The 25,003-nt window shown below is 39.0% G+C and overlaps 1 protein-coding gene across 2 annotated transcripts in view; it reads right to left on the minus strand.

Moving 5' to 3' along the window:
* LOC142382525 (transmembrane protein 132C) overlaps nucleotides 1-25,003 on the minus strand; it is a 168,680-nt gene that overhangs the window by 29,610 nt on the left and 114,067 nt on the right. For both annotated transcript variants that reach the window (XM_075468504.1, XM_075468503.1), the window contains exon 4: nucleotides 7,296-7,482. In XM_075468504.1, coding sequence (XP_075324619.1) covers nucleotides 7,296-7,482 — 187 coding nt within the window. The remainder of the gene's footprint in view (nucleotides 1-7,295; nucleotides 7,483-25,003) is intronic.

Genomic DNA, 25,003 nt, shown 5'->3' on the forward strand with positions numbered 1-25,003 from the left:
AACTAAAACTTTTGAGTACTTCTTTCATTTTCGGCTTTTGAAATAATTGCTGCATTTGCAGAACTTCTGCCTCACGGTTTGAAATTGGTGACAAAGTGGTGAGCTGTGCTCTAAACCCTCCCAGAGCAGGTGGGTATGTGACAACACATAGTAGGAAACCCTCTTCAAAGAGAGCAGACATAAAGAGCTCCTCTTTCAAAATGTTAGCGCTGCTTTCCTGCAAGTGCCACCCATGGCAGAGCCTCTCACTTGGCTTGAGAAATGCAATAAAAAGATTTTTTTTATCATAATCTATTCTGGCAAGGGTGCAATAATTTACAACACATCATAAATGTGCAAGGACTGGGTCTGGAAGCCACTGAAGTAATGGGCCACAAATGTGATCAGACCCAAAATAAGCTTCAAATTACCAATATATATTAGGTTTATTACATTGCGACCTTTAGAGAAATCATGAGTAATAGATCTTCATTCAGTTTCTGAGTTTTTTTCTGATCAAAATGGAGCTGAATCTCCTTTTACATTATGACACATTTCAGTCAAAGCTCATCAGACTAATTAGAGCTAATCACAGATGAATAGATTTTCTTAAGAAGCTGTTGTGTCAACAGTTACCTTCTGCGTGCTCTGTGAAGTCTCCCCTCTTAACTTGATTATAAAAGATTTGAGAATTAGCCTGTTTGTTTCACTCTCTCCATATGAATTGAAAACATCAACTTTCTCTCCCTTCTGCTATTGTTTTGCTTTCGTCTATCCATTACATTGATTTCACTCCATCCCTGATCAAAGAATTGTTCCAAAATTTAAAAAAAACACCACAAGAATAACAAAAGCACCAAAGGGACTACGTTAAAAATGATTTCTCTACATCTTGGATCTACAGTATTGGAGCTAATGACAAAGGCAGGTAGACAGTTATTTCTGTCGCAGCTCCATGAAGCAATATATTCATGATTCTGTGATGTAATGTTTGTAAAACTGCAGATCCAGCTAAAGCTCAACAGTCCAGCCTACAGCTCCAAGAAACTTTGAACTATAATCAAATAATGTCTCCTAGAAAAATGCATCTATTCTTATCCCAAGGTATGAAACAAGGCAAAAACAATGTAATATTGGTGTTTTATTTGGCCAACATTCAAAAATGGAGTCACTCTGTTTCTGGCAGATGCATCAGCAATATGTAAAGCTTTCCAGTGGAACACATCCACATTTTACAGATGAGATGCTGATACTGTAACCACAGACTTGGAAACTGCCAATGCATTTAGAATTCACCTCTGTGGCATCCTGCACCAATAATAACTAGGACCAGGGGGACATGTTTGATGGAAATCCTGACACACTCATCTGAGTCAGCTTAAGTTACTGCTGTGTATCATTATATTACTTGCCAACAAAATGAAACCTTTCTAAATGACACTTCTGAATCAGTACTGTTCTATATTGGGAAAATATATCATGGTCAGTCTACTCTTTCCCCCCCTATGTGAAAACATCAGTAAAGGGAAATCAGTAGATATTGTCAGCTAAGTGTCTGCAATTGTGTATGTACTTAGAGGGGCGTACCTCTTATTTGCAATGTCCTTGTGTGGCTTATGTTTTCACTTAAATATATTACTCTTTTTTTTTTCATCAGATGTTACAACATTTTCCTGGCCTCACTATTTAAACAATCATCATCATAACTTATATGATTACCATATATTCTGTGCCATATTTGAATTGTAGTAAAAGTGTGCCACTTTCCCATTTTATCCACTTTTATTAGGGATACCACAATTTTACCTTAAAAAACCTGGCGTATTAGAATTTGACCATGTTTTGTCTTGAGAAAGTGATGGTGTGAGGGGATGTATCTTGTGTGTGTAACAAGGGATGAAGGCACTGCTTTTACATTACCTTACTTCCCCTTTTCTATCAGAGATGAATGTAGTGGGGAGGAGGGATAGGACCTTATCTGTGGGCCTTTTCATGCCACAGTGAACCCAGGTAATCTAATTCAGCCTTCCTCTTTCTCGCTTGTATGCTCCTCTCATATTGGTGCATGCATATTGGAAAAGTCTTGCATGTATGTGTGTGTGTGTGTGTGTGTGTGCACAAGAGTACGGGAGAAAGAGAGTTCAGAAAACGGGACAGTGGAAGACAGAGTTAATGAGTTATGGGTGTCTTTTAATGTACAAATATTTGTATTGTGTCTTATGTACAGTACCATGGTGTGGCTGGAGATGTGGCGCACTTTAAGAAGTTGTCTGAGTGGGTGATTCAAATGGAAGAAAAATGTGAGCACGGCCAAAACACTGAATCAAATATCATTGTTCCAAATTTTTCTCTTTTGAATAAAGTTCTGGGGATAGAAACATTTGAAATGTTGTTATAAAAGGTATCATCTGACTTTTATGCTCACTGGCATGTTAACAGCTGCTTCATTTACCGAACAGCAAATCATGGTAAGGAAAGGGAAAATCAAGTCTATCTGTTCATGTAAGGTACGCACAACTGATATAGCAAAGTTCAGCAAATAAGTCTAATATTGGGTTCATTGAGTATAATGAGCTGAATAACCAGAATGAGAGGTAAAACACTGGTAAGAAAGGTGTGAGCACTCATTCAAACTGTTAATTTCTACAACAACAATCCAGTGAGTATTAGCCTAGAAATCTAGACGCCCCTAGCGACCGCAAATTGAATTTGCTCCGGGGCTAGTCTAGTCACTTGTGGTCGTTTTGCGAGGCTGCAAATCGAAACTTAATCGGGCCAATCAAATCGTGAGGAGCGGGGTCGGAGGCCGGGCTACCTAGTGACTACAGAGGTGCGACGTTTCAGTGTGTAGTTCCAGAAAGAGGTAAACAATGGCTGCGCCCAGCGAACAGTCTTTCGATTTGGCTTTGGCAGCGACTCTAGAAAATTTAGATATACAGTTTTCTTTGCGAGACGAACAGATAACTGCACTTAAGTTTTTTTTTAAAAAAGGACGTTTTCGGAGTTTTGCCCACTAGGTACGGTAAAAGTTTAATTTACCAGCTTGCTCCGTTGGTCCGTCGCGCTGACTACGTAATCCTTCTTCATCGCTCTGATTGGTTGTTGCGCCATCCTATTGCGTGGCGTTGAGTGCAGAGGCAACTTGACAGAATACCGTTTATCCCGCCCACACTGCTATCCAGCGTCACTAGACCCCTGTACAGCTTTTTGCTGTACGGGTCTGGCTTGCTAGGCTAAGTGAGTTTAGTCAGTCACTGATAGGAATTTATACAACAACTAAATAATACCAAACAAGTCAAAGTGAAATGTTATTTGATGTGTTTTCCCTTTAACGGGTGATGGCAAAGTCGCTCCCTGAATCTCCTCTTTATGAGCAAAGACTTTCTTAGATAATCATGGAAATCATTTTTGCAATTTTTCCGCAGTCGAAGATGTGGGAGCAAACTATATATTCCTAGAGCAAGGAAAGCAGGCTGTTGATACATCAGTGACATGAAAAGGATGTGAGAAAAGGAAGTAGGACAATAACAGAACATTAAACATACGACTTCAATTATCCTGAGAAAGGATCGGTGGGTGAGGATGCCTCATTCTTTTCTGAATCTAGGAACAGCCACCCACAGGCGTCTATCATCTACACAGCTATGGGCAATACTTTGAGAATAACAATCACACGACAGTCAAGCCTCTATCATGCAGATCAGAAGCACCAAAATAGAAATTAATTCAATCTTCAGCAATCAATAGTGATGTGACAAAGTGTGTATTTCTTTTTAGTCAATATAATTGATTTCTCTCATTTATTCTCCTGAATGTATCCGATTTATATCAAAAGCAATGCTCCATGGGTTGCAGAACAAAGCTACAAGCATTTATGAAAGATTAGCTACGTGAACTTCTACAGGGGTGAATCTACACAACAGACTATCTGTGCCTTACTGAGACACACAGCTTTGGGCTTACCCTCAGGCCAGAACAGTCTCAGGATTTTTCTGAAGCCTATAGATGGTCGCTTGTTGTCTGCTCCTAAATACATTCTGTAGGCACAGGCTTAAAGTTACCTCCACCTTCTCTGTGTCCAACTTCTTAACTCATACATCGATTAAGTAGTTGCATGCAAAACCCCCAACAAAAACAATCAATCAAGTACAAGTATTTGAGTACTGTCACCCAAATACGCTTTGGATGTAAAAATGAAATGCATGGAATACCATTTTGTAATTCTTTTTTTATCTATTTGTTAAATTCCTTTTAGAAGTCATTTAAAATATATTGAATCTAAAATGCCTGTTTTTTAATTCCATAGACATATCTATTTAATCTAATGACATCTTTATTGTATACGTTTTCTTTTTCCTAATCCTTTTAATATTAGTTGAAATAACATTCCAGACAAAAGGTCAACAAATGAAAACCAAAAAGCCTCCACTAAAGCCTCCTCATTTTGGATTAAGTTTTTTATTTATTATGTAAAATGTACTATTTTTACCTACGTAGTCATCTTTTTTTCAGGCTTATGTATTTACATTGTGCAGTAGGTGGATTCCTAATGAGCTTTTTTCTCTTTTGAGAGCAGATCCCTTATATGTATGCTGTATTTCATTTGGACCGTTTTTTTTTATCCTGGAGACATATGTTGGATTTTGTCAATGCATCGCATCTTATATGTAAAACAATTATCTGAAAAGAAACTTCAAAATACAGTGTAGGACTACTATATTGTCATGAATTCAATTCCAAAACTTCAAGACAACTGATGTGGGTCCTTTGTTTTTATTTAGATGTGAGAAAATATCTGTAGTATTCCATCGGGAGCAGGTCGTTTAGGCCATTGGCGTTTTAGTCCCCCCTGCAGTCGTTTAGGCCGACAGAGGAGTCGTTTAGGCCACAGGGAGCAGTCATTTAGGCCCCCCTGCAGTCGTTTAGGCCAGGCTACCTGAGCAGCTGAAATCTTTATTATTGTACATTCATTATTATAAGATATAAGTCAGCTCTACTGGTCTGTCTGGGTAGCCTACATATCTATGGTAAATGATTTAATAACCAACTTTAGTGTTATTATAAGATCAATGACACACATGCCAACCAGCCATCTGTACATTTTCGCGTGCTCTCTCTAAAAATAGATAAACCAAGGAAGCAATTGTACACGCCCCAGCTACTGCGGAAATTATGTGATCAGGATTCCAAAAATATTCTCACAAACCACGAATCAAACTGGCTTCTGAATAACAAATTATTAGGTATTAATAATTATTGTCCAACGAATGTGGTGTTTCAGATCAGTCACCCTTTCGATAACAATGCATGCTTATCTTATAAATCACTATTTTAATTCTCACAAACCGCACAAATCTAACGGGCTTCTAAATAATTACAGCATTATTGTCCAATGAATGTGGCAATGCGGATGATTATTTCCACAATTTTATGAATTTATAAATCACCATTTATTAAATAAAAAAAACGTTTCCACACTAAAGTTGGTTATTAAAGGATAAGACTGGTTTTTTGACATTGGGCCCTTGATTTCACATTATAACATGATGTTCTACTCACCCCTGCTTGTTGTTGGTCATTTGGAGCTGTTCCGAAGATATTCGAGAGGCGTCTGGCTGCTCTCTTGAGATATTCGGCCATGAAACGGTTTCCTATGGGCAAGTTTATACAGGCACAAACTATGCTGTTTATAATTTATTAATTACTGTACACTAGCAATGATAACGTGGAGGTGCGTCGCTTACTTAAAAAAATCCGGGTTACTAATTTTGAATTTTAGCCGAATGAATAAATAGGCAGCAGGTCTGTGGGCTGTCTGTGGTAGTAGCACGACGATGACGTCAGTAACACCCACTTTACGACAAAAATTCAAAATTACAGTAACCCGGATTTTTTTAAGTAAGCGACGCACCTCCACGTTATCAGTGCTAGTGTACAGTAATTAATAAATTATAAACATCATAGTTTGTGCCTGTATAAACTTGCCCATAGGAAACCGTTTCATGGCCGAATATCTCAAGAGAGCAGCCAGACGCCTCTCGAATATCTTCGGAACAGCTCCAAATGACCAACAACAAGCAGGGGTGAGTAGAACATCATGTTATAATGTGAAATCAAGGGCCCAATGTAAAAAAAACGGTCTTATCCTTTAAATAATTTACCATAGATATGTAGGCTACCCAGACAGACCAGTAGAGCTGACTTATATCTTATAATAACGAATGTACAATAATAAAGATTTCAGCTGCTCAGGTAGCCTGGCCTAAACGACTACAGGGGGGCCTAAACGTCTGCGGCCTAAACGCCAATGGCCTAACCGACCTGTATCCATTGATTCCATCTGTAGTATGGATCTGTAGTATCCATACTGTAGTATCCATTATCTGTAGTATTCCATTGTCAGGTAAAGGTCCAGTTGAAGTCACATCTAGCTGTACAAACCACGCAGCTCCAATTACAGTGGCAACGGTAAACATAAATGGCTTGCTTTAAAGCTGGAGTTCAGTTTGTCCCTTCAGGTCTACAGTGGTAACATGGAGGGAAGAAAGTATTTGGATATAAGTGATTTATTCTCCAGTAAAGAAAACATGGTTGCTATTCTCATATGACTTCTCATAGGCTGACTGAGTGTGACAAGACTACGTTGCATCTGATATTGGGCAAAGCAAGTATCATTGGAACAGTACTCATCAAAACGGTGACACTAGAGAACTGGGAACTTGTAAACATTTTACATTTTACATTTTTTTAGTATTGTAAACATTGTGAAAAGGTCAGCCAAAGACACGTTCCTCCTCTGGACCTAACCAAATTGTTTTGTAGCCTAAACCTAACTGAAAAAGAAGGCGAGTCTAAAAGCAGAAATAAACTTTGGCTAAAATGACACAAATTGTAATAGGAGCACACAGCAAGTAAGACGGAAACAAATCTGCAAGTCCTTTGAGGCTCATAGAAAATAGAAGGGAAAAAGAAAACTTTGACATACCACAAGTTTATAACGTTCAAAGTGAAATTAATATGTTAGGCAAAGTGCATCAACCTACTTTTAGCACATTTTGTCGTGAGACTTGTTAGCACTATTCCATGAATATGATGAATTTTCTCCTTCATGTTGACACAAGTCATGATTAAAATGGCAGCAATTCTTGGCCATCTCTAAAACAATATATTTCTTTCATGTTGTTAATATGTAAATTTTTATTCTAAGCATATATTAAGAATATGGTGCCCTACATTCCCAGAATGCACCATTTCACATTCAGAGTAATGAGCTGTGTATTTTGGCACTGGGCTGAGCTAGAAGTGGCATTACTCACCATGGCAAGAGGCACTATGCCCGCTAGTTCTTGCTGTGCCAGGCGGATCTCCGTCTCAGCCTCTTGTGTGGCCGGACGACTGCCGGGATATTCCACCTGCCAGGCCATCCAGCGGCTGCCTGTCGGCTCTGGGAAGCTTTCCATTTTCAGATCCACCTGAAGCACCCTCTGAACTCCAATCTCAGATCTATGAGTGTGCAGGGAAAAAAGTGCATGTAAATGGTTAAACAGGTGGCTGGGTGATATTTTGAAAGAGAATCAGATGCGGGTGGCTGTGAGTGCTCAAGTGTGTTCATAACCTCATTCAAGCTGGTTTCTGGTGTAATGACAACAAATGGTAAAGGCTGATGAATGTGTCTGAGGTTCAGATCTACCACGTGATATTTCACCAACAAGATTTTTCAAAATGTCAAGCCCTCCCTCACTGAAAACCCATTTTCTTTATTCCTCTAACATTAGCTGTAGGTAATGAGCTCTGTCAATAGAACCTACAGTATGATGTCTTGGCTTTTCCTCAGAGCATATTAAAGAAATGTTTCACTACACTCCCCCCTGCTGAGGTGTTGATGGTTGGTTTGTCACTGGTGCCCTTGTTTGCTCTACAAGAGTGTAAATATACAGCCTGCTTTGGAACAATCTACTGCAGGCCTGAATTTAGTCAGACAAATGGAGAGCGTTGATAATAAAATTTCCCATGGCACCATAAGTCTCTGGTGCTCACAGTTTAAATATAGCCTAGAGGCAGGAAAGGTCAGCATTGCACGGGGGCTGGAAGAGATGGGAAATGGCACAAGATCTGTTAGCCACGTCTTGCGTGTCAAATGGCAGGACTCCTGGCCAATAAATTTCATGCACGGTCTCTGTGGCACACAGGCGCAAAACGGTATCATGTAATTTGGTGAAGAGGAGAGATGCAGAGGAGAAGAGATGAACAAATCCACATGGCACTTTCTTTGGAGAGAGAAGTGTATGTGCATATAACATGTAGAAAAGACTGAGGCGTGAAGCACAAAAACAGAAAATTTTAAGCTAAATTCACAAACAATGTAAAGACATAAAGAAAGGTAACCCATATGTGGAACCTCTTGGAAAGACAACACATGTAAATTTATAACATCTTAAATTATGAAAAAAGGAGCCTAAAAACAGTAGAACCATAAATAATAGAAACACTTTATCTGCTGCTCTCATATTCACATAGGACACTACTTTATTCTCATAGCATTCCCTTCTGCAGCGAGAGAATGACAGAATTGCTGCGCTGCAGAGCACAACAACCCAGTTTTCATATCCAACAGAGGTGTAGATAAATAATTAAGATGACAACCAAATAACTCGTGTCACATTTCATAACATTGTACCAATCACAGCTGCGAGCCGGTGAGGACTTGGGCAACGCTGTATGGACTGACATAATTTGCTCCATAATGCTTAGGAAAAATACAGTTGTTAATCCCTGTTTGCAGACCAATAAAACTATGATGTTCTTCAGCCAAACACTGTGAACAGATGATGCACTAAATACCCTGGAATAAACCTCTGAGTGCTCCACAGTCACCAATTGTCACACAAACTCTGTGTCAGTCATCAGCCCACATGGCCTACTTTCCTGAGCGCACGCAGATTTTTACTCTTGGCAGGTTTTTCTGGCAAACATCACACACTTGATGGGAAAGACGGGCAAAAGAACAAAAATGGCTGCATAGCAGAAAGGTTTGTTTATACTGTACATACACTAGCAGCTACAGTAATGGAACTCACAACCTCACAAGTTTATAGGCCTTCAGAAAGGTGCTGTTATTAGTTTTTTATTCCCAACAGAGATTTATATTATTTTCCCCTTGCACAATCTAGTTGGCAGAGTTTAATAGCAGCTGTTAATGTTATGAATTTTCTGAGGTTTGTCCACGTCTTAATGCACTAAAAGGGTCCAACAAAGTACTGAGGTTATGAGCATGCATACTGTAGCACAGACATGTTCAAAGACAGATATATAAAGTCAAATACACATTTAAATGTGTACTCAAATACACAGAAGTACAATATCTTGCTTTCTCGACATCACATTTGCAGGTGAATTCATGAAAATATTGCAATATGTGTATGGATATATTTAGATGAAAAGGTTTCAAATACTTTTATCTAAAATCTTGAAAATAAATTTAAGTCAAGGAAAGCTGTGGAAGTCTAGATGATATCTACATGTCCCAGAAAAATTCAAGATAAAGTGTATCTGGAAAGAAAAATCTCACTATAACAAAACTACAGAAAGGTTTGGCTGATACAGGAGGGTGGTGGTGCAAGGTTTCACTGTGCAGCATTAATGCACAAACACAATCTGCATTAAAGAGTCATCAGTGAAACGTCACCAGTGACCTCCTCATCACAAAGGGCAAGGCAGGTCATCATCTGAATAAGTCAAAGTCTTTCTAGAAACTAGTGCTGTGTACAGATTAATTTAAATTTGATTGTTTTGAAAATAATCTCTATTTTAGCAGAACAAAAAGGCTGTGTTGGCATTATGATAAACAAAGACGACGTTGTTAAATATTAAGCAAAGAGGTAGATGAGGTAGATCAGGAAACACTGATAAGGATTTCACAAAATCCTTCCTACTTCATATTGTACAAGCTAAAACCTTACGAGTGCAAATCACTGGAAACACAGGAAGTAAAAAGACATTTTGGTCTCTTAACCAAATGCAGACAGCATGTCCATTTTTGTTCTACTTGACCTCGATTGGCAAAGGTCACTAAATAAAACCTACAAGGAATATTGGCGTCAGGGAGAATGCAATGTAGACCATGAATCGCTGACATAAACCACAGAAACCAGCCTGCCATTGTAGCGTTATTGGGTATTTATATACGTATTAAATATAAGGATTTATGAGATGTTCTTACAGTCTCAAATAAACCTTACCTCGAATTCAGGGCACCACCTACCTAGGTTTTAACTTAATTTAAGTCACAGTCAGGGAGGAAAACTGTTCAAAATCTTACGATCCTGGTATGTTAAATTAATCTTTCAATTAATATTCAGTCTCATATCTCGCTACTTTCGTGAAGTTCTCGTTTGGTTGGACAGACATTACGTAAAGAAAGCATACGACACAATCTGTGATTATAACATATATATAGATATATGAACTATTTATTAAAATGATATGACCAAAACATGAACCTTTAAAACAAACAGGAGATGCATTGAATATGGGTGATTATATAAAACACTTAGTGAATGGAAAATAAAATATGGGGAATGGGGAGATACTGGATGTATTCAAATAGTTTGGGTTGGCTTACTATTTGACGCTAAATACTGACATTTCGGATTAATTTATCATTCTGTGAAAGCCTCGAGACATCCATCAAACCCACTTTAAGGTGAAAACGGGTCGGTCTTACTGTGCTGAAGTTCTGCTTAGTCAGCTCGGAACACGGCAGCGGCCACGCGGGGTCCCAGGGGACTTCTCTTCCGCTCTCTGGGCCTTCCTGGCTGTGGTGGCTGACCTTTTAGCTTCTCAGTTGGTTCTTTCACTGGGAAACGGGAACGATGGTGCCGAGGGCTGTGGTTAGATGATCGAATCTTCTGAGTGTCAGTGGGTCCGTTGCTTCTCTGATGAAGTGAACTTAAGTTCACAGAAGATTAATAAAAGGTTGCTTGGAGTTGGCTTCTTGGTAGGAAAAGGTGATGATGGCGTGAAACAGCGGAGGTTAGGACGTGCGACGTAGAAGGACGTGGATGGCGAGGGACGAACAAAAACACGTAAAACGTGCATCTTCAGAGTATTTCAATCTGTTTCTTTGTTCGGGTCTTCCTCGTCTTTCTTTGGGTCCTGCTCCGTCCTTCTCCTTCCTCCCCTCCGTCGTCTTCTGCACGGCTCATACTCTCATCTTTCCGTGCTCTTCAAATCTCTCTGAGCAACTCATCTGATCAATTCTCCATTGTTCTCCCTCTGAAAACAAGAGCGTGCTTCTGGAAAACAACGAGAGCGCAAGAAACAAGAGACAAGACGCCTGAAGCGAGCCAGCAAACGAGAGAACTAGAGAGCGTGTTTTTCCCGGGCTCCGGGTTTTGACTCTCGGAGGCGGGTGCATGGCGTAAGCTTACACAGCCAATGATATGCCTGAACTGTAGTGAGTGTCTGCCTGTGTGTCTGTGTAAGATGATCTGTGCTATATGGGAATTTCTGGATAGAACAAAGAAAACTCTTATTTCTCCATTACTCCGTCTCATAGAACATTTGTCTCGGTGATTCTGAAAACACCACATCTTGTTAAGATATGCAGATTAAAGATATAACATAGACTTGCAATATAAAGACATCAAAATAACACACAACGTAATTGATGATTATGACTTTCAAAATTCAGATGAATATCTATGAAATCGTGACATATGAATAGTGAACCACACAATGTTAATTTTCTGTGTTAACAACGGGGATACCAAACAAATACCAAATAGATACCGAAGGGACATCGTTAGAAGTTAATAGTTGCATATATCTTGTCCATTTGTCCTCTGGGATTTAAATGTTCAACTAATCAACACTGCAGACCACTAGGGGGCAATGTGGTTCCATCAGGCAGGTTGGGCATTTTCCAACAAGTTTGTTTCTTCGTCAATATTTAAGCCAGAATCGTACAAATTGTCTCTATATGCGTCTTGTGATCAAGCTGGAAACCTGAAAGAAATTGTATACGGTTATCAAACACATTTAATATAGTTTTAAGATTCGACTAAAAGTGAGCCTTAGTGAAGTCTTCTCAGTTCGTATGTAGCCATCTGGTCTCTTTCTCTGGGGGAGAGGGTGTTAATATGTCAATTCGATTCATGGTGAAGATAAGATAGTGAGGCCTCCAACATCTCCAACAGAAAGGTTCTTTGTTCATTCGAGTTTTCCAATTTTTATTGCAAGCGTCTGTTGCGAGTTCGACTCCCCAAAAACTCTTAAGAGGGTAGAAGGTTAACGTAAATTAGGCAGTTTTCTGTCTCTCTTTCCTTTGTGGAAAGAAAATGAAGGTCTGTTTTTTATCCACATACGTAAACATCCCCCACAGGAATGTTGGGGTATCTTCAGAGACTGAAGGCCTCTTAATCCACACACTGTGACTGCTACACCATCCTGATTCTGAATCTCCTCTACAGGTCAGCTAATCACATGGCCTACTGGGGGAAGCTGTTCATTTCTCTGTCACTTCCAGCATGGGGTCTAATTCAATTAGCAACAAAGAGCCTGTGCATGTGCGCACACAGCTGGTTTTAGCCTGATAATTGTCTGTAAACTAGCTGCTGTTTTACTACATCTGAAGCCAGATGACAGGAGGGTAGCCATAGGCAAGAGGGAAAGGATCTGTGGATAAAATGCCCTAAAGCTGGAAGCAGCTGGCCCTCTAGCTTTGGAGACTGAACTGGAGAGGAAATAAGACATGACAAGGTGCTGCAGGAGACGATGACAACAGACTCACTCAGAATAGCACAAAGATGGCAGAGAGGATGATGTTTAGGCACAGCCAGGATGCCCATTAATCACAATGACACTAGCAGATCTGTAGCACACACAGTAATTCATGATGAAACTTAAGTGAGTTGCTTAACATCGTTATGTAGCTATTTATGTAGCACTTTTCATATCAAAACAACACTGTGATACTAATCATCTGTTATTAATGTCCTGTCATCAATAACAGATATGTTAACAGATGACAGCTACTCACACCACTAAAACTGACAGTCCACAGTTGTCAAAAGTTAACCCAAACTTGTGTCATATATATCCATGAGCCACCCATTTATTCATACATACCCATACACCAACCTTGCTGAATGCTGAAAAAGATTAGAACTGACACTGGGCAAGAGACAGGATATAACCTGGAGAAGTTCCACATATGATCACAGGGCTGACACGCTGCTGAAAAAGGGCAACTGGCTCCAGTGCTTGAAGCAGAAGTGCGCTAGTGCTATATATTCCAATTATTACTCCCAAGGACATCCATGTGCCCTACTGCAACAGAGAGGGATGGAATTCAGCTCCTACAGTCTGTAAAAGACCACCGACTGCGGGAGAGAGCCCTACACAGCGAGACTGAGAGTGAGCTGCCAGCCACCATGAAGACTGGTAAAACGGATGTTTCTTTTTATCTGTGGGTTGATGCTCTGACCAGTTTCAGCGCCTCAGTGTGAGATGCTTTGGTCTGTAAACATGTGTTGTTAAACTTTTGTTCTCTCTCTTGCAGCCCTGAGAACAAACTCATTGAAATTAGAGTTTCTACTTGGGTGTCGTGTTTCCGTCACTGTCGATCAGACCTGAAACTGATGAATACCCTTGATTACAGTAGTTTAATTTGATTTAAAAAAGAATGCCGGTGTTTGTGGGGTTAACTATTTAAAATAGCATTAATTCAAACGGGCCATGTGTTCAAGCTCAGCCCACATATCATTAGACCAGTAGATCTCAACGACATCTGATCGATCAGCTGTTTCTCTTCTATGCATTCGGTTGGTAAATCTGAACCAGAGGGCTCAATTTAAATGGTTTCAGCCTGCTTATCTTTGCAATGGAACCATTGCAATGGAACTAACCTCAATCCCAGCTCTGTATCTGACTTAATCACCGTCATTACTGTCATTGATGCTGCTCTGTTTTGGTCTCGGCTGCTGCTCTCTGCCTCAGGTATTTAATGATTACACATGGCAGGGCAAGACAATCCCAGAATAGACCCATACTACCAAATATAAACTACTGCAGTTAAATATGGTCATAGTTAGCCATTTAAAAACAGCGATCCTCACTGAACTGCATTTATTTGAATACTTCTTCATCTCACAAGATACATCAAGTTTACAATCATTAATGACAATTAATGATAACAACAAAAATGCTGAAATACAAAATATCTGAGAGTTTTGCTTAAAGATTTGTGAAATGGTTTAGAGATGGATTGATGGATGAAGTGATTTACACAGACTTCGTATTTTTTTTCCATCGAATCAGTTAAACAACAAACTGTTTGGTGGCAGGACGTTTCTGTGTCCCTACAGCATGTACCTCAAAGCTTTGAATGTGTTATCAAACTTTTATTGTTTGACTTCCGTCTTCACTAATAACACAGTCTAAAAAGCATTTTTGTCTTCACCTCATCTTATCTTTACAGGAACACATTAGAGCACATCATTGAATTTGGGCAGCTTGAAGGTGATAGCAAGATAGATTTTAAATGTCAAAATGAATAAACAGACATGGGACAAAGTTATTGGAAATTTCCTTTTCAGACGTTTTCTCCAGAGAAAGGGTGATAAGTTCTGTTGTCCCACTATCAGACTCACAGTGTCACTGTGACAGCCCTTTTTTAATCTCTCCCAGAAGTGATAGGATCATTGTGTCCACTGCCTCATGGGGTCTAGAGACAGACAAAAAGCCTTTGTAGGGTAAAAAAAGTGACAATTTCAAGTCCAGTTTCTTCAAATTTCCACTTGTAGATCAACTATTTTTAGAATTTCTCTGATAATACAATTACACAAGAACTTTACTAAGCATTTTGCATGCATTTTCCACATCCCACAGTGTAAAGTTTAAACAACATACCAAAGGTTCAGCAGGGCAAAAGGAAAGGCTGATTCACTGCAACATTAGATGTTCAACTGAATAGCAAATGAAGATGTCTAATGTAAGCTGATGAGACCCAAAGTGTGTGTGTGTGTGTGTGTGTGTGTGTGTGTATGTGTGTGTGTGTGTGTGTGTGTGTGTGTGTGTGTGTGTGTGTGTGTGTGTGTGTGTGTGTGTGTGTAGATGGAACTCTCATACTACTTATGGGTGAAAAAAATAATCAAATTTGTGGCTTCAGTGGTGCTTGAAAACAGCACCCTGAAACTCTGCTGTTCTTATGCTCCTTCACCTGGAACAGTAATAAACCAGTCAGCAGAATGAAGCCAGGACACACAAATGCACACACACACATAGAAAAACAAACAGACAATGTGCATATACAGTGCACGCTGTACAGTGGCGCTTTCATGCAAGTATGTTGTATGTTCCTGCAAACAAATACTGTGAGTGTCACCACTCATCCAAGATTAAATTTTCTAATGTCATACACACATATTGTTGAACACATGCATATAACAATAATGTATACATTATGTACCATTTACAGCTGTCACCTGTTTTACTATAATTTTCAAAGGATGTATTTGCATCCTCAAAAGACTTCTGCAACATGCAAATGCTACACTGTATGAAGACTTCCTTATGACAGCAAGAACTCACAAAAATTATTATATGTTATATTCTACAAAAGAATTCACCCTTTCTCGCAGAGACTGAATGTTAATGAATTAAGAAGAAAAAACTCTGCACACTCTACAAAGCTTGATAACTTAGTCATTTTGTGATTACTTACTTATTTATTTTTAACAGACTTTTAAGAAAATTAGATTACCTAAATGAAAAGCAAATTTCTTCATCCATTGCTGCTAAGTTACAGTATGTTATGTTATGTTACTGATTATATATTACATTACATTATATGATGTAATGGGTTCATTAAGATAGGCTGTGGGTGGCACAAATTCTTTTAGTGAGCACTGCAGAATAGGCAACAATGAGATGACATAATTCAAGAGCGCAGGTCAAACCTCAAAGGAAAGCAATCTGTGAATTAGATAGCATGATAAGAAGCCAAGTGACAGAAAGCACACTGGAGAATGGAATCAACATTTCTAAACAATTGGTATTACAACTGCAGGATTGTGATCCAAATCATGGGATTTGTGCATTTTACTTAAAAATGTTTTAGTTTTCATTTTAACTGTATTCCATTGTTTTCAGATCTTTGTATATGAAAATGTATATAAAAAGAGTTGGATAGTACAACATGGTTGCCAGTGTCTTGTTTTGCCCATTTAAAAGTGGAGAAATCCATCCAAGATTACCAAAACAACAAAATTTCCTCAAAAGGAGACGGAGAGGCTTTTGGGTATTTGGAACTACTTTGATTGTAACTTCACTAATTAGCAGGGTTTCTGTGAACTGATAAATAGATACTGACACTGTCATGTTTATTGTATACTGCATTTTCTGATCAAGAAATAGTTGTTTCTTTGTGTCTAATTAACTAAATTTGTGTATTACCATGGTGAAATGTTATTAATGTATAAATTAATCTGATTATAGAATATCTTGCTAACGTACAGTGATGCAAGTAAAGACTTTTTAAACAGACCTTTGATGATTTAATTAAAAAAATTGCACACAAAGGCCAGAAATGTCATTTCAAGAACTGTTATTCTCTACATTTCTGTGTATTAAGTGAATCATTTTTGTTTCTTAAACAATAACATCATAGGCAGAAAGGAAGAAAACAAATGGAGGTCTTAATGAACATTTGCATTTAATTTTATGTTGGACAATAATAGCTGTATGACGAATGAAACGAAAGTAAAACATAACTATGATATGAAGTAACAGATTAATTTCTTCTCTCAGTCCGAGGGGTGTCGGTCAGAAGTGAATTTTCCTGGGCAGCTACCAACGAGCATCCACCTCAGGGGTCAGAGCCCCTTGTCAGGACTGATTTCTAAGAAAGGACTCCAATGATCACAGCACGAAGCACGATCTCACTTCTGAGGGGAGCCCAGTCACATTTTCTCAAACCTTTGATTAGCCACTCTGCAATCAAAGCAAATTACCCTGAGCCTGAATGTACTGTAGTCATGGATACATTCAAAAGCCAAAATCAAAGTGCGGACAACAATGAAAAAGTACAGTGTCAAAAAGTAAAGAGAAGAAATACATTAGCACTGTTTCCATGGATACTCATTTTTCTTGTATCATTAGTCTAATTTCACAGATGAGTTTGAGTGCAAAGGTGGAGAGCTGCGCTGAAGGAAAATCAAACCTTTACAAGTTCTTCAGAGAAAATCAAGTAGATAGAATATATCCACTGATATCTTTATACACCAAATATATATTTCTAGTCAAATGCAGAAGGTTTTGAAAAAGGAGTAAAGCTAGAGGGGATCGTGGCAGCTAGGGGAACAGTGGAGTGGAAGTGCAGGAGGAAAAAAAATACCCTGAGACACTTTTACCTTTTCAACCAAATCAAAATACAAAAGAGAAGTAGAGATAGAAGTAGAAAAAGATATAAACTCATCCTGAAACACTGTCAAATAAAGGGAAGACAGGAGGGAGAATAATACTGATAAATATCAGTGAGGTGTAGTCGTCTCTGTGGTTCATGGCCATGTAGAGATATAGCCGTGGCCACAAGAGAGTTAAGATTCAGGTCGAGGATAGAGAAAGTAAAATAATGCAGTCTAAGATAATGCAAGAGAACAGGAAAATGGATTCAAGTGAAATATTACACCAAGATTTTTTACAAAAGACAGAATGTTCTGCTTCCAGTCAGTCACAGAATAGATTTTAAAAGCCTGCTGATGTTTTACAAATCCCAGAACGGTTTAGGCCCAAAATACATCTGTGATATGTTCAGAGAATATAAACCCAGCAGAGCTCTTAGATCCAAGGACTCAGGTCAGCTGGTCCAGTCCAGAGTCCAGACTAAACATGGAGAAGCAGCATTTAGCTGTTATGCTGCAAACAAGTGGAACAAACTGCCAGCGGAGATTAAACTTTCACCAAATGTAGACATTTTTAAATCCAGGTTAAAAACATTTCTGTTCTGATCTGCACGCTATATTTTAACTTATCTAGTTAAATACATGCCCAGTAATATTGTTGTAATGTTTTAAATACTTGAGCGCAGTTTTTCTAGAGAAGATAATTGTTTTGTTTATGAGATTATCGTCCATCGACTCTTTTGGGCTTTCACATGCGCGAGCCTACCAACAAGAGGTAAGTGACATGCTGTTTATAAAGTTGTTTTGTAACGTCCCCATGCCAGTAATGTGAGAACCATGCATATGGTTTTGATGGTAAGGCTTGTGACTTTATTGTCGGATGGTTTATAAAGTGGTGTGACGTTTCTGCAGTGTGCAAGTTGTTGTTTTACGTGGAAGGGTTAGCTCTTGCCCCTTAGCCACCACGTATTAGCCTCGCATGACAGGGTGTCCGAACAGCGCGATCTCCACACAGGGAGCGCAGATTTGCACCTCTCTGTGTCCTACTATCAGTATTTGACAACCTCTAGCAATGGAAACGCGCTTCAAATGCCCCGGAGTTCCCCTTTAACTTGTCAATATGACATACAAACTAGCCCCAATTTTACCTTTGATAAAAAATGTATACCCAGCTGACTCTGAATGGTTTTCTCTCTAGCATGGGATGGATGTATACGCATGCATGTGTGTGCTTCTATAGATCCATGTGCATGCAATATTCTTGTATCTCAAATATGTCAATGCATTTAATGGCTTATGAAATAATCAGCCCAACTAAAGCATCCTTTATATTGCTATAATTTACTCCAAGATACTAAAACCAATACATCTGATTTAGAGTTCGTTCAGAGTGCACCTCTCTAAACTGGAAGAACTGAAATAGAGGATATACTGAGCAGTGTTTCTAAAAGCAGTTCTTTGTTTATAAAGGTTGTTGTGGGGATGTGGATGAAAAAACTAAAGGGCAATACAACACGCATTAATCACTTAATACAGTCCCAGATTCTTCAGGAGTACTATCCAATCTGTCATGCATAGAAATTACTTCCTTTATGCTTTTCTGTAAGGTAAAGACATCAGCTTATCTATAAGTACTTTGAAGTTAACCCTGAGATGAATATAACAATTCAACGCAGGATCCAATTTGTCAGCAATACACTGTCAGTCAGAAAATTACCATTATTTTTATGTTTGTTTCTGTATGAAAAAAGTGTCAAAATCGAAGCAGCATAACCCCATTTTCTAAACTGTTTCCCCAGCAGTAACTTATATTTCCTTTGTACTATTTTTAACAAAAACTAAGTTTAGTCTAAGATGACCAAACTGCTTTCAATTTCAGCACTTTTTCAGATTTTCTGAAATTCTGCATCAATTTGTACAAGATCAGAAAACCCATTTGATACAAATGTGAGCCAGGTCTCACTCTCAACATATTGACGCTTTTAGCACAATTATTCAACATGCAGGGCAGTACCACATACATCAATATCTCTGAAACCCTCAATATCACCTTAGCTAAGTGTACTGCTGTCTTCTCTTTGGCAGACTCATCACCCTGGCAACTAAGAGAAAGGAGAAGCATGTTGCTGGGTGGAAATAAAAAGTTTGACTTCAAACACATGCTTAATTTCATCCCAAATCGTGATGCTTTTCGAAACCTGACTGAGAGGTTTTGGTGCCTTAATGTAAAAGAATAGAAGCAATGACAGTTAAACCTCTCCGATCACAGCATTATTCTTCCTTACATTGTTTCTCAACTGTATTTGTGTGTAGATTCTCGATCACCTAGATCAGTGTTTCCCAACCGGGGGGTTAAAATATTTAAAAAAAAGAGAAATTTTACTTGTTTAAGTTAGATAACAAAGGGAGATTATTTTGATTTAGTGTTTATACTATTTTGGTTAATTATTTATATTTCAAGAAAATGTTTTTTATTCTTATGTTGAATTCAACTGAGGTTAAAAAAAGAGAGAGAGAAAGCCTGAGAATTTTATGTTCAAGTTAAGGATATTAAATAAAATGATTTTCATGTAATAACCACTGTGTTGCTCTACTTTTGGAGAATCATCGCACGCGTTGTATGTGTGAGGGGGTACTCGTGGTGTGACAAGAAGGCTCAGGGGGTACTCAGGCCAAAAAAGGTTGGGAAACACTGACCTAGGTCATAGTACTCTGTTTGTGCCTTTCTGCCAGTGTGAGGATGCTATATGAGCTTGCCTCTTCGTCTCCCTGGTGATTACTCTCCATGCCTGTTATCCATGCCTCCATCAAGCTGCAGTATATCTTCCTGCTCAACTCTTCACTCATCCCCAAATCTTTGTCACCAGTTGGTCAAAAGGTGTTGTTCTCTTTCTAAAGTTTTTTTAGCTGCCTGATTCAGTCTTGTTTCTCATGTTCGTTGTATCTGTACCTTCTTGGAATCCTGCCCTGCCTTCTGCTCACTGCCTGCTTCTCTGTCACAGCCACTTATTCTGTTCATTTGCCTTTCTTCAGTCTTTCGCCTGAATTTTTTTTATAAATTATTCAGTTCCTTTGACTCAGTCCAGTGTTTGGATCCAAATCATTGCCACGTAACACGAAGCGCTTAAATAGAAGACGACTGGACTTTTCTTTTGTGTCATGTCCCCACCATGAGTCATCCAGTTAAGGCTTAATATACCTTGAAAACTAAAATATTTATATTAAGCAGTAACACATGTATGCTTTAAAAAGGTGTTTTACGATATACCATTTTGTTCTTCCCAAAGGGGAAGAAATACTTCCAGAAATGTGATTTCCATTGATGTTATTCACCAGGGGCGGATTAAAAAAGGATTGGGTTGTTACATTTCAAATAACCTACAATGTCTAAATTAAAATCCACTTTTAATAAGCATGAGATTCTCTTTAATTCAATCATTTATTCTTTACCCCTTTCTAACATGCACACAGACAAAAAGACTGAGTGCTATTAATTACACGATTGTAATGATGTTTGAATGCAAACTGAGGGCTTCTGGCTTGTGTGCATCAAAGCCAGAGAAGGGATCAAATTTCTTATTATCTTACCAGTGTTCTGCAGAATTCATCAGCTAAAATATTCAACTCCCACACACACATTTGATTGTTGCCTTTTCTAACCTCAGCTGGACTCCCTCGCTAAGACATATAAACTGCCAGAAACATCATTAAGCACACATGGAAAAACGAGAAGCCTTCCTAAATTATTGAGTGCCATGTGTAGACTTAATTTGGATGCATTAGCACTTCTGTCTCTGTTTTTATTATTCTCACCGTGATCATTTGCTTCTATGAATAATGCTTAGTTAGCAAGTTGGTCAGTGTCTACTGAGAGGAGATGATATTTTACCCATTCATTATAACAGTGCAATAATATGCCATGGCAAAAAAGTTGAGACACCATACTTGCAGATTTTCAGGTTGACCAGTTTGTTTCAGAGGAAGTGAAAATGGAGAGGATGGGACAACAGTTGCAAAAGGCAGAGGATAGTCAGGAGGGGAATACTCCTTCATTACATTTGCATACTGCTCCTCATTGCCTTGAGGAAAACAGGGCACAGTCAGTGTATTAGCTTGGGCTCTAGCAGTGGCATATCTTTTGCAGACAACAAAATCTCATCCCAGAGTTAATGAAATGCACCATTCCACCAATGTCTAATCAAACCTAAATGCTTTTCTGCAGCGCATCATCATTAGAGGCCATCAGTTGAAGTAGGCTCCACAGCGTAATGGATCCCTAATGACGGCAGTTATCATCACTGGTGAACTCAGACCTTTTTGTATCAGACATCAGTTCTCACTCAGTTGCACTCTATATCTGTCTCATTCATAGGCAAGTTGTCTAAATAGCAAATTGCAAAATAATGAATTGCTACTTGTCCTGATAGTTACACTCAATTTTCCCTACATCAGAGCACTGATCTCAAGACTGGATAACGGACATTAACCACAGGGAACGTCCAGTAAGGCTGCTGAGGACTCATCCATACACACACTAGGGGGCAGCAGACACTGAACACTGGAGCACTTATGCAAACGTGTGCGCCCCCCCCCCCCCCCCACCCCTGACCCTTCTACGGGCCACCACAGGTTTATTTGTGGGTGACATCATGTGACCGTCCGGGCCTGCACACACACTTGCAGGTGCTGTGACAGTGGCAGCGCCTATCCTCCTCAGAGAAGTCCTTAAAGGCACGCAAAAAAACAGGTCCTTTCAGCTCTGCCACTGTTGGCATAGCAACAGAACCTGGAAAGCACACAACAGTCATTGACTGGAGAGGCCAAGAGATTCATATCAATGGTCCTCTATCGCAACCTAGGATTTACCCCCGAGGCTAGTGGAATGGGCAGAGTTAAGCTTTGGCTCTGTGGGACGCAGAAAAGGATGTCACAGGAGGAGTTGCTGGAAGGATCAGCTCAGCATTACAGTGTATGTTTTGGAAGCAGGTCAGTGATGATTAAGGACGGCAGAGCCAGATGTCGAATTTGCTGCAACAGCAAAGCAAGATCAGAGCAATCTTATGAAAAAAAATAGATAAGTGTGTAGTATTTACCTCAACAAACAAAAGCAGAGTTTTAACAAAAAAAACCCACTGATAGTCATGTTGACGAATACGCTTGCAACAATTATACAGTACACGTGCAATTTGGCAGGATTTTATCACGCTTACATTTAAATATTCAAGTTATACTCCTGTTGTTTTAGAACCACAAAAACATAATGTGCAAACAGAACAGCTTTGTTTGGGATAATTACAGAGTTGGCGAGGAACTGATGTGGAGGCTTTATGGGCATGATTGCCTTGTACCTCAGTGTTAATACAGTGACTTCTCGATGAGAGAGGTGTGATGCAATTAAAGGAGTCAACTCCTGCACACATCCTACTTTTTTTATAACTCTGTAAGAGATTCAGTGAAGTTGAGAAATGATAAATGTACCTGAGACCCAATTCTACTTTTTACATGAACCATCAGTTTTCCCTTGGTGTGTCTTTACTTTTGTGCACACCTATTCAAATGAGAGTTTGAAATAAATTAGGAAGGAAAAAAGAAAGTCTTAAGTCTGATTATTGTTGATACAAATAAATTACGAAAATCAAAAATTAGTTGTTCTTCAAATTCTTGCTTGATGTGGACACGCTAAACAAGAAACAGTAAAATTATTTATCATTTTAGATTGATAAAACCTCTGAACAGCTATCATGGGCTATTGGAGTTAAATCCATGGACCTTAAATGTTACAAAGCCTGAGTAGCATTTTCCCATCTTAAAGAGCTCTATCAGCTCCTTGTCAGTAGTTCATTTTTATATCAAGCTGAGTTTACCCCCCCCTCTTATGAACCACTTAACGTGCTCAGTACTAAATTACTACTAGAAAAATGATATGCGCACATAACCCCTATATTTCCCACCTTACACACATGACCAGTACAAATTCAGACAGGCTGTTTCATAAATCATGCCACATATTCGCAGTACTCTGATAATGTTTTTACCTAGCACATACAGTATAATACACATATGTATAGGCTTACAGCACCAACATTTCTCATTAATCAGCAGTTAGCGGGTACGATGTGAACAGCCTTCTTGGCAGGGGAGACATTAAAAAGCATTTTGTAACAGAAAAACTGCATCCACACACCCAAGGGTATGTGAGCAGAAATGAGACATTGATCCATAATTGGAAGCACTCAGTCATGAAATCTAAAGACTAATTAAAGAAGTGATGCAATGTTGCTCACCTACTTAGAGCCTGTGAGAGTTTGATGGTGAAGAATTGAGGTAGATCACAGAATGATGGACTTAACACAACTGTCTGACCTCATCAGTATGAGCTCTTCTCATGAAGCCGATAAGATGTTGCTTTGCAGGCAATGGAACAGAGAGGAAGAAAAAACGAAAGTGAAGAACTTCTATTGGTGTTTTTTTTAGAAATACCTCCACAGACCAACGACTGCTTTACATGCTTTCCTATCTCCTGTGGTTGAAACTAAAATCACTTCATCAGCAACACATGTATCAGTGTGTGTGTGTGTGTGTGTTTGTCTGTGTGTGAGAGAAGGGAGACAATTACACTGGGGTTTGTGGAGGCTCAAGGTGGAAAGGTGACATGTACAAAATGCAGCATCTCATCTTGAGGCATGAACATGTCTGCTGCCTCTACTGTGTTGATGTGCTCAGGGTCCACCCTCCGATAGCCCAGAGGCTGAGGTGTGCGCACCGCCTGATTACATGTCAGGGCCAGTAAGTCCTGCTAAACAGGCACAGAGCTTCAGGGGAAAAGTGCCTCTGGTGGCACCCTACTTTTCTTTGCATGTTATCAGCTGGATATAGTTCTGCTTTCAAATTGCTAGGCTTGGGTTGAGGACAGCAAAAGATTGCTTGTCAGTGTTTGCACCCACAAATGCAGTTGTGCAGATGAGAGGAAGTGATGCGTACCTCTTCTGTTTGTCTTTGGTTGATTGAATTTGTTCCTGACTGATAAGTTGTGATAAGTTCTTTAACACCCCTTTCTTTGTGCAAGTAAAACCACTCCATGTAATTTATTTTTTTTTTTTTTACCTAATAAAGTCTATGTACCTTTCTAAACAGCCCAGGGCCTGTTTTTAATAGGATCATTTGAATATTTCTCTTGTTTAGGTCAGATAAATGAGACAGTCTTTTTGGCAGGTATGTCTTGAAGGCCAAGCTTAACTGAGGTTAATTGGACTGAAGAACAGGCCAAGATGTCTTTTACTTAGTTAGATAGTTAATAACTTGGCAAGGAGGGGGTATTTAAAGGAATTAAATGAAAATGTTGAAGAGATCTGGAGCTTATTCTCACAGCCCCATATATCAACATCAGAGGTAAAGCATTGAATGAGGTATCTCCTACTGCAATGCAATTCAAAATAAGCACGAATGATACATATGTATAATAGACACTATGAAGATGTAATTACAGTAAAAACGTCCAGAATGTTTGTAAGATAGCATGCAGAAAGTAGCATTTTTACATTTCAAACCATTTCTCCCCCTGACTGAGTGCTATCTGCAGTGAGCACAGCAACAACAGCAGCCTGTTATTACTAATCTAACCA

The sequence above is a fragment of the Odontesthes bonariensis genome, chromosome 6 (assembly GCF_027942865.1).
Source record: "Odontesthes bonariensis isolate fOdoBon6 chromosome 6, fOdoBon6.hap1, whole genome shotgun sequence".
In the NCBI taxonomy this organism is placed as follows: Eukaryota; Metazoa; Chordata; class Actinopteri; order Atheriniformes; family Atherinopsidae; genus Odontesthes; species Odontesthes bonariensis.